This window comes from Coregonus clupeaformis, chromosome 3 (genome assembly GCF_020615455.1).
Source record: "Coregonus clupeaformis isolate EN_2021a chromosome 3, ASM2061545v1, whole genome shotgun sequence".
Classification (NCBI taxonomy): domain Eukaryota; kingdom Metazoa; phylum Chordata; class Actinopteri; order Salmoniformes; family Salmonidae; genus Coregonus; species Coregonus clupeaformis.
In genome coordinates, this window is record NC_059194.1 from 7,926,474 (window position 1) to 7,941,965 (window position 15,492).

Sequence of the window (15,492 nt, forward strand, 5' to 3'; positions counted from 1 at the left end):
AAATGTAAAGGTTCCAAAGTGTTACACAGTGGCCAACATAAGACTCTACAGTTTTAATCATTTCCCAATTTCAATTCGCATAAAACACATAAAAAAGAGCACTCTGGATTCAGGCTCGCCCACTGCTTTTTGCCCAGTTGAAACCTCAGGTTTTTAAAAGATCCACTTTAATAGAGCCCCACAGTGGAAGTGTCATAATACCCATAAAACCTAGCGGTCAAACAGGGAAATGGTTCCAATCGTTTTTCCACCATTCATTTTTCCCATAGGGAATCTTAGAAACACTTAAAATAAAGGCTGTGTTTCGTGTAGGCTGACCCTGGCATGACGTTTCGATAACCATGTAAATCTCTCTCGGACAAGGTGACTTATCAATAGATTCGGCTCTATTTACGCTCAGATTTGAAAATGCTAACTAGCATCAAAGTAGACAGGTTTTATGGGTATTATGACTCATACGGTGGTACTCTATAGGAATAGGAGTAATATGTGGTAAAAATGAACAACAAAATGGAGGAAAAAAATAAAAAATGGCGAAGGACCCAAAAGACAGATTGCAACATCTGTCAAAGTTACTACTTAAAAAGTATGGTATTTTACAGTTAATACCTTGAACGGCACTCACTACACAAAGTCGAAATAACAAAAAGGTCTAATGAGGAAATCTTGATGCAAGAGCTGTCTGTGTGTGTAGTATGGCGTGTTGTGTATGTAAAGTATGGTTCAGAGCTGAAGGGCACAGAACTGCTGGTACACAGCTAGGATGTGGTGGTCGAGCTCGGCGGTGAATAGCAGGTTCTCCAGGGTCCCCATGTACTGGTGGATTGTCACATGGTGCTGCAGAAGGAAAACACAAATAACTAAATTAACATCAATTGAACTTGAATTACATGGAATAGAATTGACAGGACTCATGACAGACTGAAGAAGGAGTAGCTGCTACCATGAGGAAGATTTGCTGCAGCCTCTCGATGCAGTTCTTGTACCAGGGCGTGCTGAAGTCCACACTGCCTGTCTCGCAGCGCACCAGGTGCTCCGTCAGCATCATGATGAAGCGCTACGGGGACAGAAGAGAGGGAATAGAAGTTAGAGAAAAAAAGAATGGTAGAATTTAAAGGTTGAAATTGGTCTGTAATCATACAGAATGTCATCACTGAAAGGGCTGAACAGTTGAGAACAATACAGGCAACCATGTTGCTGACATAATCTATTCAAATTCACAAAGCTTTATTGTCCATCCAGACCCGTACCTGGAAGATGACCAGGAAGAGGTTCTTCTGCTCACTCTGGGCCGACTCCACCTTCTCCTGCAGACGCTCGATCTGCTCCTCCAGCTGACCATCCTCATCCTCACTGTTCTTCTCCATGTCTTCCTCGTCTCCACTGTCCTTCTGCTGAGAGATGAGGGAGAGAGAGACATGAGAGAGAGTCCTATTTGCTTGTTTTTTGTATGTTTGGCTCCTCTAGTTCCTTTAATATGGTAATAGCCTTTAATATGGTAATAGCGCTGACATGTACTAATAAAAATGTTTTAATATGTTTGAAAGGGACAGTATGTCCATTCAAGTCCAAATTCAATTAGTTGGGTTTAGACAGCAAAACTAGGGCACTATCTAAAAGGTCACTACATAATCAAGAAGGGAACATTCTGCTTTGTGCAAACCTTGGGTAAAAAAAACTACTGGCACAATCAGTACAATATTCAGAGCAATATTGTCGGTTAATTCTTGGCTTTAAAGATTTTATAAGAGGCTCTGCTTACAGCAGTGGTTGCTAGGACACCCTGCTGCTGCTTACCTTCTTATGCTGTTGCCTCTCCAGCTTATCCTTGGCCTCCTCCAGCTCTTTCTGAATCTTCTGGACGTGTTTGTTCATCTTACGGATGGTGGAGTGCAGAATCTCCCACACGTAAAACCTGCCAGCCACAAGGCCACGCATGGATTATCCATGAGTTAATTCATTTCAAAACAGTACAAAAAAATGTCATACTGTATTAGGATAACTGAAAACTTTACTTACATTTTCATTTGACATTTTAGTCATTTAGCAGACGCTCTTATCCAGAGCGACTTACAGTTAGTGAGTGCATACATACTTCATACTTGATCGAGATATCCGCATTATTTAATTTACAGCAAGGGAAGACACAGCAAACGTGAGCACGTGCACATGCAGAGGGTTTAAGGCCTACCTGGTAAACTCATGAGCCATGTTAGGGGAGAAGAGCCAGTTGGCTACGGCTGCACAGTCCACAATCTGTGTACGGATCAACTTGTCCACCAGCACAGAGACCATCTGCACAGACAGACAGGTCGACCACACTGAGTTACACCACAGACTCTCACCTTTCTCCATTCAACCTATGGTCACGGCACAATTCACAACATTATATTAAAGGAGAAGTTGTTTTTTACATTTTAGTCATTTAGCAGACGCTCTTATCCAGAGCGAATTACAGTTAGTGAGTGCATACATTTTCATACCGGCCCCCCGTGGGAAACGAACCCACAACCCTGGCGTTGCAAGCGCCATGCTCTACCAACTGAGTTATTTTTGATGTAAATGGTATGTTTTGTGACGTTAACGTTTTAGAGAAACTTACCCCAAACAGCAAATCACTTCCTCGTCCTCATTGTTTAGTATGGGGGCCCTGAAAAAACTTAAACCTCCCCAAAAACGTCATTTTAGAAAAGGGCAAAGCTCTCAGTATAGTGGTGCAGGTCTTTAGATGTTGTATTGTATTGTACACATGAAATTGTGTCATTCCCAACTTTATCCTCAATGTTATATTCCCTTTTGCGCGACTCGAGCAATCTCGAGCAGTTCCATTTTCCATGTAGCCTGCTGCTACAGGTAAATGCCAAAATAAAGGAAACAACAACATGGTGACTTAATAGGGCATTGGGCCACCACGAGCCAGAACAACTTCAATGCGCCTTCTACAAGTGTCTGGAACTTCCTGTGTGGAAGCACCCCATGCTTCAATATACATTGTATCCCTCATTTACTCAAGTGTTTCCTTTATTTTGGCAGTTACCTGTAAAATGGACGGAGAGACATTGCTCGAGCCGCAACAAAATGGAATATAACGTTGCGGATAAAGTTTGGAATGACACAATTTCATGTGTACAACATCTAAAGACCTGCATCACTATACTGAGAGCTTTGACATTTCTAAAATGACGTATTTGAGGTGTTTATTATTTATTGGAGACTTTGTTCATGTTTTTTCATGGCCCCCATACTACACAACGAGGATGAGGAAGTTATTTGCTGTTAGGGGTAAGTTTCTCTAAAAAGTGAAATCCCCAAAAAGGTGTCTGGACTCTTCAATAACATTCCATTTACATCAAAAATCGAGATTTGGTTGTAAAAAAGAAACATCTTTCTTATAACTCTGTGGAAACGAGTGTTTTAGTGTAGGTGGATGAGGTGGGTCTAACCTGTGGGTGGTTCCTCCAGACCTCGTAGACCACCCGGAGGATATGCAGCTTGCCCTCGTCACAGTCCGTCAGGGCCTTCAGGATCTCATGGAACCTGGGAGATAGAAACAGGACACTTTAGGTGTTGTACACACAGACACAACACGTGTGTTCATTCAACTGCCTGGTATCATAGCAATGCTACACTAAGCCTCAAGACTGAACAATGCCACCCTTTTCTGTGGCACACAACAGAGGAGGGCACAGGAAGGGAGGGTGTGGGTTGGAACAACAGGCACACTCACTTGGCCAGGGCACTGAAGGAGTGGCTGAAGGACTTGGCAGCCAGATGGAGGAGGGTCTGCAGGAACACCTCTATCTTCAGGGGGTTGAAGCCCTCGCCCTCATCTGGAAACAGACAAAGGAGGAGTGAGTGAGAAGAAGTAGTAGAACATATCCCTATAGGAACACGGAAGAGGAGTGTGTTAGGGGGCTAACTGACCGTCGTCATCTTCCTGGTTGGGGTTTGGCACGTCTTTGAGCACGGTGAGGATCTCCTCGTTGGAGGCCCGGTTCTTGATGGCGTTGCCCACCGCTATGGCCACGGCATAGCCTGGCAGCGCACCTGGACAAAGGCAGTGGTGTATTCATGTTGTATTTCTGATGGTGCTTACGTCAAAGAGTTCAACAGAAAAAGAAGAATGTGCACACCGTATTTAGTTCACTGGGATAACAACACTAATGTGCAGTGATACCCCTGGGGCTTCGAGGTTGACATTCAAAAGGCACCACTTCTACAATACAACAGGAAACCAAATGGCAGACCAATACTTTTCTATAAACCAGGCTCAAAAAAGACGAGCACATTTGAGTCGTCTTAGTCCCCAGGCTATGATGAACCAACAGAGACAGCATCTTACAGAAATAAATGCATGAATAAATAAACCCTTGGAGAGGCGGTGTACTTACTGTTGGCCTCATCTTGGTATTTGTAAAAGAAGATGGGGTCAGCTGGGATGAGGGCTGAGAAAGTGGGAGGGACGATGTCCACTATCCGCTGATGATAAGAGAGCCTGGAGGTGAAGAGCAGAAGCTCATTGGTCACTTTCTAGAGACAGACTAAGGAGAGCCATCTCTATACCTATCCCTCCCTATGTATGATCTAAAACAAGCTGGGTGCAACACAGGAGTAGTGGATCTGAATGGAAATACCTCATGCATTTCTCCAGAACCTCCTTGACAAACTTGGGCTTGGGCTTGTCTGCATCCAGCGCCAAACAGTCCACCCTTTGGAGATGAATGTGAACAGATAAGCGTTGCCATAATAAGGAGTGATTTCAACTACATCAAATAATTCAGTTGAGGAAGACAGCTGATCTTACCAGTCGTCCCAGCTCCATCGGAACTGAAAGTTGCTCAGATGGTGGGAGAACCAGTTGAGGAGTCGGTCTATGCAAGTAGTGTTCATGGTGTCCAGCCTCACGTACATCATCTCTGTGGCTTGGGCCAACTGGGAGGAGGCTGTTAAGGGGTTAACTCTCACTATTGATGTGATGTAAAACAAGTATCCAAGCCTGATAAAAAACCTATTATGGTTTTTGATCTAAAAAAGTAGGATCTCTGAAAAACGTATTTCTGTATTTTCCCATGGTATTTTGTGTACCTTAGTTTCCCCGTACTCAAATGTTTTGCATAGAAGAAAAATGAATTTCTGAAGTAGTCAAACATTGTGTCCCAGTAGTGGGGTGAAGGATACAACTTGGGGCAGGGAGCCTGGCTGCAGCTTGCAGAGCTCGATGAGCAGCGTGGTGTACATGACGTCGATGTGGGGGGGACAGGGCAGCTGGAAGAGCTCTCCAAAGATCACCTGGCAGAAGAAAGACGAAGCGGAATGGAAGTGTTAACTAAGGTCCTGTTCCCCTATTGATAAAACTCATTGATATGAAGTCGTAATGGGCTTACCTCCACAATGTGATAGTTGAGCGGGATCTTGTTTTTCCCTGGATAGCTTAGCAACTGTGCAGCACTGATATAAGAAGTGTTTAGTCACATTTGCTCAATCACAAGTCAGAAATTCAGAAACTCACTCTCACAAAAAGAGGACACATAAACAAGTCCATTAGAATGTACAACAGCTCACCAGGTCTTCCTTTCTTTCCAGTGGGACTTGATGATGTTGTGAAGGTTATCCTCAATCACAAACCTCTCCACAGAATGGCTGCCTGGCATGACAGGACCCTGTGGTCAGGGAGAGGGAGAAAGGCTAGTCAGAGCATTCCAAATGGCAACCCTATTCCCAAACGTTCCTCTTTCTCTGTATTCTGACTGGTCTGAGAGAGGGAGTGCTACACGGTACCTCGGGGGCATCGGTGTAGTCGAACATGCGGAAGATGACGCGGGGCATGGGGTACTGGCAGTCGGGCATGTGGGCGGGCGGGGTGAAGGGTGGCAGGTTGTGCTGCAGGGCCTCGCACAGCACGCTGTCAAAGGCGATGTATGGCCGCAGGATGTGGCGCTCCTGCCAGCGGTCCTTCTTCAGCTTCTGGATCTGAGCGAACAGACAGTCCAGATACTGAGGGAGAGAGAGGAGGTGGTGAATGAATATAACACTTCTCAAAACTGGTATCTCCTACTTCAAATCAAAGTGTATTTGTCTCTTGCACGGGATAGAATGCTTACTTACAAGCTCTTCCTCAACAATGCAGTGTTCAATATCAAAGGTAAGAAATAGAAAATCCAGAATAGGATCTTAAAATAACACTGAATCAATACTTGGTCAGACAAATACAAATAAAAACACAATAAATAAAAACAACTTACCTCCTCTTGTGGGTGTGGCTTCTCTGCCGTCCAAACCTGAAGCATGGGGACATGAGTCTTCAGTCGCCTCCTGAAAAACAATAGATCGGTGTCACCATGAGCGTCTCACCACTATTGAATGCAGTTGACAAAGTCGTCTCCCTCAAAATACGCATGAATTTAAATTGCATTACGTCATGCACAGTTCCTCAACAAAAGAGCCAGAAAGACACTACTGTAAGTTTCTCTGGATAAGAGCATCTGCTAAATGACAAAAATGTAAAGATATGTAAATACCAAACTATAGTAGAAGACAGAAAGAAAGTGTACTTGAGATAACCGTCAATCTGGTTTAGGAGCCGGTCCATCTCCGCGTCCTTCTTCTCATAAAGCTCCTTCCCAACCCAGGGGAGACTGGAGAGTACAGCATAGACAAACCAGTCGGAACGCACCTGGAAAGAGAGAAACAGTCAAAATGCACCAATAGTCAAACTAAACTGTATATCTACTCAGTGGCCAGATTATTAGGTACACCACCCCGTTCACGAAATGGTTCGCTCCTACAGACAGTGTGTCACATGGCCGTGGCTTGCTATATGAAGCATGCATAGAGGCATCCAGTTACTGTTCAAATGAACTTTAGAATGGGCAAAATGAGTAACCTAAGTGACTTTGAGCATGGTATGATCGTCTGTGCCAGGTGCGCCGGTTCCAGTATCTCAGATACAGCCAGCCTCCTGGGCTTTTCAAACACAACAGTGTCTAGGGTTTACCGAGAATGGTGCGACAAACAAAAAACATCCAGTCAGCGGCAGCCCTGTGGGTGAACACAGCTCGTTGAATGGCAAGAATCGTGCAAGCTAAAAGCTGCAGTAAAACAGTGGTGTTCAGAAAGGCATCTCAGAGCGCACAACTTGTCGGTCCTTGTCACGGATGGGCTATTGCAGACGACGATCACACTGTGTTCCACTCCTATCAGCTAAAAACAAGAAGAAGCGGCTCCAGTGGGCACACGATCACCAACACTAGACAATTGAGGAGTGGATAAAACATCGCCTGCTCCGACGAATCCCGGTTCCTGTTGCGTCATGCTGATGGCAGTCTCAGCATTTGGCATAAGCAGCAGGAGTTCATGGTCCCATCCTGCCTAGTGTAAACGGTACAGGCTGGTGGTGGTGGTGTAATGGTATGGGGAATGTTTTCCTGGCACACATTAGATCCCTTGATACCAACTGAGCTATGTTTAAATGCCCCAGCTGTTGTGGAGGCAAAAGGGCGTACGACCCAGTAGTAGATGGCCGTACCTAATAAACTGGCCACAGAGCGTACTTGCATACAATTCATGAGTTTAAAATATATCAATAACATGTAACCTGTGGCACATCCTCCTCCTGAGTGACGCTAACAAAGTTCTCAAACATGGCCACCATGGAGGGGGCAGCGATCACGTGGCAGTTCACCAGGTCACAGAGGAAGCGCACCTGGAGAGAAAAGTGTGTCAAACATTATTGTAATGCATCTGTAATTGTTTTGAGAGACCCTTGCTAAATTTGCCTGGTGAACCAATTATTTCATCGCACCAAACACTTACCAGGTAAAGAGCTTCGGTGTACAGGTTGGCCTTCAAGGTCTCTTTGAGTTGTCTGATCATGGCCTCCACAAACTCCCCGCCAAAGTTGTAGTTCCTGGCATTGAGAAGGCCCACTAGTGTTGTGTAAACAGTCAGTTTCTCGGGTAGAAGTCGAGCCCTGTCAAAACAAGACACACAATTATAACATGGAACCTTTTTGTACTGTACCTACGACTGCACTAAAAGTGTTTAAAATGCATTAGAATAACTTGGAATAGCTTACACAGCACACAAGATGCGCAGGATTTTGTTTTTGTAATTGGGGAGGTCCGCTTCCAATACACCTGCGAGACCTTCCAAGTTACTTTCCAGGGAAGAGGTACTCTGCAAATGAATGAAGAAATTATTGGAAAACAGCATCTGCTGATTTCAGGGCTCAAATCAGACAAACAGTATAGTGACAAAATGCACACATGGGTATCATCCAGAAAACATACCCACACTTACTGCAAAGCCCTATTACCTTTTCTCCCACTCGACATATTAGTGATTCCAGGCGATCCTCAATCTCAACTGGCTCAGACGTTCTCCTTCTTTTGTGAGACTGGCCACCTAGAATGAGATGGATACATGATGGTGAGATGGAAGAGATTGCCTGAGATGAATCCTTCCTTCAATTGAATATTTTGTGCTAACTCACTGATAGAGGAAATTCTTCTCTGTTTAAAAACATTATCCTACAGTAGTGTAACTGGCTACTAGTTCTTCTTCTATGAGGTTTAACGGCAGTTGACATCCAATAAATGTTGCATTACCGCCACCTACTACACTGGAGTATAACTCCCTTATACTTTGCTTACATTTTTAAAATTACAAATAATACCCTACCATCTAACACTAATCTCACAAAAATAAAAAACACCATACTCCACTATTTAAATCTATTTAGTCCTACTTCAGGCTAACGAAAGGATGGGACGCCACCACTTAACACACCCTGTAACTCTTCTGATGTCAAGTCTCGCACACCCAAATACCTCTCTGCAGCTGCCACCACAACCTCAATTTTCTGCGACTTACGTTCCATCCCTGCAGTACAGTTGATAAAAATCAAATCTTACTGAAACATATCACTTGTTGGTTTATCCCTCTGTACTGGTACAGATCTACTACTCACACCACTCCTCTCAGGATCCCTCCCCCTTGACCCATATTCCTCTACTTTCTTCACTGCCTCAGCATTGAACAACTTCTGCACTACTCTAACTGGAAACCTCAACCTGCTTCTCTCGCACTGGACATTTCTGATCCCCAGCCCCATGGGCACCCCTACAATTAATACATACAGCACTTTCCCCAATGTCTCATGCCCTTCTGCACACTTCTCACACCTAGGAACCTCCCCCCTACACACTGCTGCCACATGCCCATAAGCTTGACACCTGTAACAACGTAATGTATTCGGCACAAAAGCTTGTACAGGATAACTCAAAAGAACAGACAATGACTCTTCTGTTTCACCAGTCACGCCACCCTGTCTGCGTCGCACCAAACGACGAGCATCACAAACACCGGGAATCTTCCCCTTCAGTTGGTCAGCTTTCACATTTACCGCTACCCCAGTAATCACTCCTTTCAATGGCACCCTTTTCTTGAGAGCAAAACAATTCACATCTCTTGCCCCCATTCGTATAATGCGGAGCGCCTGCTCCCTCTAACCAGCAGAAACACAAATAATTATCACAAGACCACTTCTGGTTACCCTCCCCGATTCCACAGCACCCAACTCTGTTTTCACCCACCCTGAAACCACAAATGGATCAGCCAAAAGGCAAGGGTCCACTTTTTCCAAAGACTTCACTTCTACTGTCACAGACTCATCTTTATCCTGACCCTCGGTGCAAGCCTCGGGCTCCGAGAACTTTACCACACCTACCACCTCCAATACTTCGCCCTCATTCACTTCCATTTCTCCTCCTGTCTTCAGCTCACTGCTTACACTTTCTACCATTCTTCTTTAACAAACCATCTCCTTTTCCCCCACCATTTTTAACCGACTCAAGCTCACCCTCTTCCTCCCTCTCTCTCTTAGACCTCCTCTGCCTCTCTTTTTCCCTCAATTCGTCCTCCGTATTCCAAGTCTACGTCTCCTTATGATAATACTGCACTTCTCCTGACATACATCTTGTTCTTGCCTTCTCAAGGGACGCCATTTAACTGGCTGTCACAATCTCCATACAATCAGCACGAACCCCTCGGGATGTCGCCCTCAACAGCGCATCCCACTTGTAAAGCAGCTGCTTCGTCTTGATGTTCTTCTTTATCAAGATACCGCGACGCTTTCCCATTTCAAACAAGCGCGCTCTTCCAACCACATCCACCGTCACCCGTTCCTAGCAAGCTCCCGGACCACATGCCGTTCCCCCTGGCTACTAGTTAATTTCACAAATAATTATTTTGCAGATCCATTGTGGGGTAAATGGCAGAGGCTACAAGCCTGCTAGCGAGGCAACTTTTTGACATCACTGGTTGCCGGCACCCCCAGGGTCTGAAATGTGCCCCAAAATAACATGTAGTTAAAAGGGGCAATCTGCAGTTGCTACATCCATTTGTGGACTTATAAATTAATGATACGTACCCATTCATTCTTGACGAATATAACTTATAAATGCCTCATGAGCTTAGTTCAACTGTCATAACCCATCAGAACCCAAAATACAAGCTTGTTTTACTCCAATGTTTGTAAACAAACTAAATGTAAACAAACTAAAATGCTGATATCATGGATGGTCCTTGCATCCTTAGCTATGTCTATGAATTTGAGAGTGGTTACATTTCTCCAGCCCCATCTCTCAGCGTTTGATCGAAACAGGGGCGTTTGATCGAAACAGGGGCGGGGGAAACTCTTATTGTTTCAACTACTGACTAGCGCTTTAAGGTTACAGTGGTTAACAACAACACAATAGATCAATTATTTGTAGGACAAATATATAATAATAACAATAATAAATTAGGTGGGGGCTTACATTTGTCCCATTTCAAATTGTAAATGTGTTTTTTTTTGCATATCCCACTCCCCCTGAGACACCCTCGAAGAGTGGGGTCACGGCCAGGGATCAGGTTAAGGGTGTTGCTCAAGGGCACATCGACCGATGTTTCACCTAGGCAACTCGGGGATTCGAACCAGCGACCTTTCGGTTATTAGCCCAACAAGCTTAACCGCTACACTACCACTTGCCACTGGTAGTATATGGCTGTGATTTTGCTGCATACGATGAACGACGGGTAGCTAGGTAGCTAACTAGTTAGCCAATTTCTAGCTAACCGGCAAGGCTATGTTAACCCATCAGGCTAGTTAATCATGGGGTGTTGGAAAACTGCCAATGACTTGCAAAATACCTGGTTTGGTGTTTCACATTGATGTATGAACCGATAGTCAAATAACTCCTTACGTTAGCTAATTGAACTGACTATGGAGATTTAGCTAGTACACAAGGTAACTAGCTAACTATTTGGCTAACTTAGCATGCTGCACATTGACTACAGTCAGACCGAGCAGCATCAACTCACGCTGGCTTCAGCGAACGTTAGCTAACTACTTTAGCCTCGAATTAGCTAGCTAACGACCACTTACCATCATCTCCGTCACTGTGCCGTCTTCTCGACATTTTATTATTGACACCGTTGGATTATTAACTGTATGCTGCTTCTTTTTGAATATGGTAACAGTACTTTTAGAGATAAGAAGATGAGTTATCAAGTTTAGAGCTTTTCAATAGTGGTCAGATTCAAGTGAGGCATATCCGGAGCGGAGGTTAACCGGAAGTACTTGGTTGTGCACTTCGTTTGTCTCCTTCTTCTTCGGTGGGGTTTATCGGCGGTTGGCATCCATCGTTATGGTGCATTACCGCCGACTACTGTACTGGAGTGTGGGCCAGAGACGGAGAAACTAAATCCTACCTGCCATCCCCGTTGCTCTTAAAAAAGATAACAAAATATTTGAGACTATATCCAATGACGTTCTACTCAATATACTTCATTTGTCTTCCTACATTCTTGTGTTTTGTTCCTCATCACTGGTGTGGCCTAGCTAGCTAGCAACTGTTACTTTTCAGCGAAATTTATGTTGGTTTTAATGGAAGGTAAACTGGGTTTCTATGGCAATCTGTTTTGCTTCGTTAAATGTTTTAATTCCTGACATAATTAAAGTAAAATGGTGTGGCTAGCTATCCACTAAGTAGTCTGGCTAACGTTCGCTAGCAAACTAGAACATATATTTTCAGTCTAGGAAAAGTATAGCTGGCTAGTTTCTTGTTTTAGCACACCATTGACATGACAACCGATGTTATGGCTTGTGATGAGTTAATTAACATAGATGTTGACACCATTGCACCCCATGTTTTTAAACAAGAGAAACCCCAACTTTCTGCAACTTTACGAAGGTACTACTCATTCTGTAAGAGGAGGGTTAGTGTAACAAACGTAACGCTAGCTATCGTTTCTTTTCTTAGTAGCTATGTCATAATGAAAACATCTCTTATCTTGCAGACATTTGGTACATTCGTGGCATCCAAAATAGCATTATGTCATGAGGCAGAGTCTCCAACAACAGTTTGGTATTGCTGTGGCCAGACCTTTAAGGAACCTCCTTCTATCCACAAACCTGTGGCAAGGAATCATGACACTGACATTCAGAAGCTTACCCAGTCCACATTAGAGATTTTACTGAGCCAGATTGAGAAAGAAGCCGCTTCACAACAACAATCAACAGAGAAAGAGCCAGTTGACATTTTCTCCTGGATACCTGACACCAGTCACATCACCGATGGCCAACTACACAAGTAGGGCTTACTCGTGGGATCTTTCAGTGTTGAATCATTACAGTGGATCTTATAGTACTCCGAAATTAATACCTTCTCATGCTCTGTTTCTTTTCATCTGTAAAGTGGCCCAGGTGAGGTTCTTCTGCTCTACTGCTACTGTCCGCTGGCAGATCCACAGCTCATCTGTGCTTGGCAGAAGAACCTCACCTCAACTCCAGTTAACTGGCAAGGTAATGGAATGACAGAATCCTGGCTTATAAAAATATGATGATTTTCATTTTTATAATTCAGTACTTCATTCAGTTATCATACCATTTCTACAGGTGAGGGTGGCAACAGAGGGGATCAATGGTATAGTTAGAGGCAGAAAAGTGGCGACGGACTTGTACATCAAGGCAATGTGCTCCCATCCCATCTTTAAGATAATGGAAAAATAAGACTTTAAGGTAGAAACAACAACATCAAATCAAATGATTTGTCACATGCGCTGAATAAAACATGTGTAGACTTTACAATGAAATGCTTACTTGTGAGCCCTTTCCCAACAATGCAGAGTTCAAAAGTAAGAAAAATTAACAAAAAAAGAAATAGTAATACAATAAAATAACAATAACGAGGCTATATACAAGGAGTATCGGTGCCAAGTCAATGTGCAGGGGTACGACGTAATTGAGGTAATAAGTACATGCAGGTAGGGGTAAAAGTGACTAGGCAATCAGGACGGATAATAAACAGAGTAGTAGCATCGTATGTGAAGAGTGTGTCTGTGTGAGGGTATGTGTGTGGCGTCAATATGCGTGTGTGTGTGTTTTGGGTGCGTTGGAGTGTCAGTGTAGTATGTGTGGGAAGAGTCCGGTGAGTGTGCATAGAGCCAGTGCAAGAATGTCAGTGGAAAAAAAAAAAGGGGGTCAATGCAAATAGTCCGGGTAGCCATTAGATTAACTGTTTAGCATTCTTATGGCTTGGGGGTAGAAGCTGTTCAGGAGCCTTTTGGTCCCAGACTTGGCACTCTGCTACCGCTTGCCATGCAGTAGCAGAGAGAACAGTCTATGACTTGGCTGTAGTCTTTGACAACAGAGAAAGGCTTGGGGTAAGGTTTACAAATGTTTCTCTGTGATCCATTCACTATCGTTTTCAATGTCTCCTTAGACCAGTGATGGGGGCGCAGAATGTTTCTCTGACCATCGAGTTGAGTCTACAAGGAAATAGTGCCAATGGGAATGGACCCTGATGCCCTCTCCTACAGACTAGCAGGTAGGCATATAACATTTGTCTCGTGTATGTCTGCGTTGGATATGTTATTTGACGTAATGGAACCAGTAACTGGTAATGGTTGAATATGGCCCTGAGTTAAGCCTCTGTTTTTTCCACTTAGGTACTCACCTGGAACCTGAAGAATTCCACAAAGAAGTGGAGGCTCTTTTGTCTAAAGGTGACTCTTGCAATGATACAATACTGCTGGACTGCCGGAACTTCTACAAGAGTAAAATTGTAAGTATTGGATTTGACTGCATATGTCCACTGTGTTCTGTATGTATATTTGTATTTATCATATAGAGTAATAATAATGTCAGTTTAATATAGCAAATCTTTTTTGCCTTTGAGGGGCAGTTCAGCCAATGTTTGGCCCCCAACATCCGAAAATTCAGTTATTTCCCCGATTATGTTGACCAGAACCTTGACCTCTTTCGAGACGAAGGTCCTGATGTACTGTACCGGTGGCATTCGCTGTGAACACGGCTCAGCCTATCTCTGCTCAAAAGTAAGCTTACCTTTCAGGTTTTGCACAGTGACAGTATCTCATTGAAACATGACAAATATGCTTCATCCAACCCAAAAGCTCAACCTAAACAAATGTTTAAAAGTATGTTCGATCCTACTTCCAGGATTTGTGTAAGGATGTTTATCAGCTGAAAGGTGGCATTCATAAGTACGTGGAACAATTCCCTGAGGGCATCTATCGCGGCAAACTTTTTGTGTTTGACGAGCGCTATGCCATCTCCTCCAACAGTGACATCATCTCAGGTCGGTATAAACTGTGAATTGCCCTTAGGACTTTCTGATTAGCACAATGCTTTTTTATGCAAGAAGTAGTCTAGTTTATGTGCTTATTATGTGCCAACCCAAAGAAAAGGTTAATTCCTGTTAGAACGAGAGACCTGTTCATCAACATTCCTCTCCCCTTCCTCTTCTCTGTGTGCAGAGTGCAGATATTGCAGCTCACCGTGGGACCAGTACCAGCTGTGCTCCACCCATTTCTGCTGCCAGCTGGTCATTTCCTGCACTCACTGCAGACAGGTGGGCCACACTGCCTGCTGCCCCACCTGCCAGACCAAGGGCCAGGGAGAAGAGCCCTCCACCACACCTACACAGAAAGAGGAGTGCGAGTGCACAGACGGGCAGCCCAGGATCCCCCAGGATGCATTGTGATGTTTTAAAACATTAAACAGCGCTAAGCAGAGACCTTACCTGGAACTTTACCCTCATGGTTTTGACAATCCTGGTTCAACAGACCCAAATGTGGTTGTGGTGACAAACAGCTCGTGTCTATTTCAATTAAAGGAATCCTCAACATCTGTTATTTTATGAGCTTGCCTTGAATGGGTCTTGAATGGCTCAAGTAAAAAATGCACTAACATTATAAACTATATATTACATGTGACATGATCAGAGGCATCATGTATGTCCCTGATATTATGACCTTGTATATTGTTCAATAAAAACCTATATTCAATATTTAGAGATTACATATTCAATATTTATAACAGAAAAAAATAGGTGCTGATTTAGCTAGAAGTATACTCTGGTTATTCAACACTGATCCATCCATCTAATCTGTATCTCTTGCACTTCTGCCTACAAACAGTTGGCGCCATTA

General features: G+C 43.8%; 2 protein-coding genes across 3 annotated transcripts; one reads left to right on the forward strand and one right to left on the reverse strand.

Moving 5' to 3' along the window:
* Nucleotides 1-383: 383 nt before the first annotated feature.
* Nucleotides 384-11,599, reverse strand: LOC121541847 (nuclear cap-binding protein subunit 1). Of its 2 annotated transcripts, none has more exons than XM_041851189.1 (22): nucleotides 11,426-11,599; nucleotides 8,315-8,403; nucleotides 8,075-8,175; nucleotides 7,813-7,969; nucleotides 7,595-7,702; nucleotides 6,552-6,673; nucleotides 6,243-6,312; nucleotides 5,779-5,994; nucleotides 5,563-5,660; nucleotides 5,385-5,448; nucleotides 5,179-5,289; nucleotides 4,805-4,932; nucleotides 4,635-4,709; nucleotides 4,392-4,495; nucleotides 3,925-4,047; nucleotides 3,728-3,830; nucleotides 3,444-3,537; nucleotides 2,192-2,295; nucleotides 1,798-1,915; nucleotides 1,251-1,391; nucleotides 944-1,057; nucleotides 384-837 (listed from the first exon to the last, which is right to left on the reverse strand). In XM_041851189.1, exons 1-22 carry the CDS (start codon nucleotides 11,457-11,459, stop codon nucleotides 724-726), a joined length of 2,388 nt encoding a protein of 795 aa, XP_041707123.1. In that variant the 5' UTR covers nucleotides 11,460-11,599; the 3' UTR covers nucleotides 384-723. The 2 variants fall into 2 exon arrangements, with proteins under 2 accessions (XP_041707123.1, XP_041707114.1); XM_041851180.2 differs by having other exon boundaries at nucleotides 1,251-1,394.
* Nucleotides 11,600-14,249: 2,650 nt separating this feature from the next.
* LOC121546355 (thiosulfate sulfurtransferase/rhodanese-like domain-containing protein 2) lies at nucleotides 14,250-15,257 on the forward strand. Its single transcript, XM_041857567.1, has 3 exons — nucleotides 14,250-14,376; nucleotides 14,501-14,639; nucleotides 14,818-15,257. The coding sequence occupies exons 1-3, from the start codon at nucleotides 14,278-14,280 to the stop codon at nucleotides 15,042-15,044; spliced, it is 465 nt and encodes a 154-aa protein (XP_041713501.1). The 5' UTR covers nucleotides 14,250-14,277; the 3' UTR covers nucleotides 15,045-15,257.
* The last annotated feature ends 235 nt before the right edge of the window (nucleotides 15,258-15,492 follow it).

Coding starts and splice junctions, on each gene's coding strand:
- LOC121546355 (XM_041857567.1), top strand. CDS start 14,278: ATGTTGACCAGAACCTTGACCTCTTTCGAGACGAAGGTCCTGATGTAC. Junction 14,377..14,500: donor CAGCCTATCTCTGCTCAAAA/GTAAGCTTACCT, acceptor TCCTACTTCCAG/GATTTGTGTAAGGATGTTTA. Junction 14,640..14,817: donor CAACAGTGACATCATCTCAG/GTCGGTATAAAC, acceptor CTCTGTGTGCAG/AGTGCAGATATTGCAGCTCA.
- LOC121541847 (XM_041851180.2), bottom strand. CDS start 11,459: ATGTCGAGAAGACGGCACAGTGACGGAGATGATG. Junction 4,933..5,178: donor CAGGCTCCCTGCCCCAAGTT/GTATCCTTCACC, acceptor GCCTCCTCCCAG/TTGGCCCAAGCCACAGAGAT. Junction 3,831..3,924: donor CAACCAGGAAGATGACGACG/GTCAGTTAGCCC, acceptor GTCTGTTTCCAG/ATGAGGGCGAGGGCTTCAAC.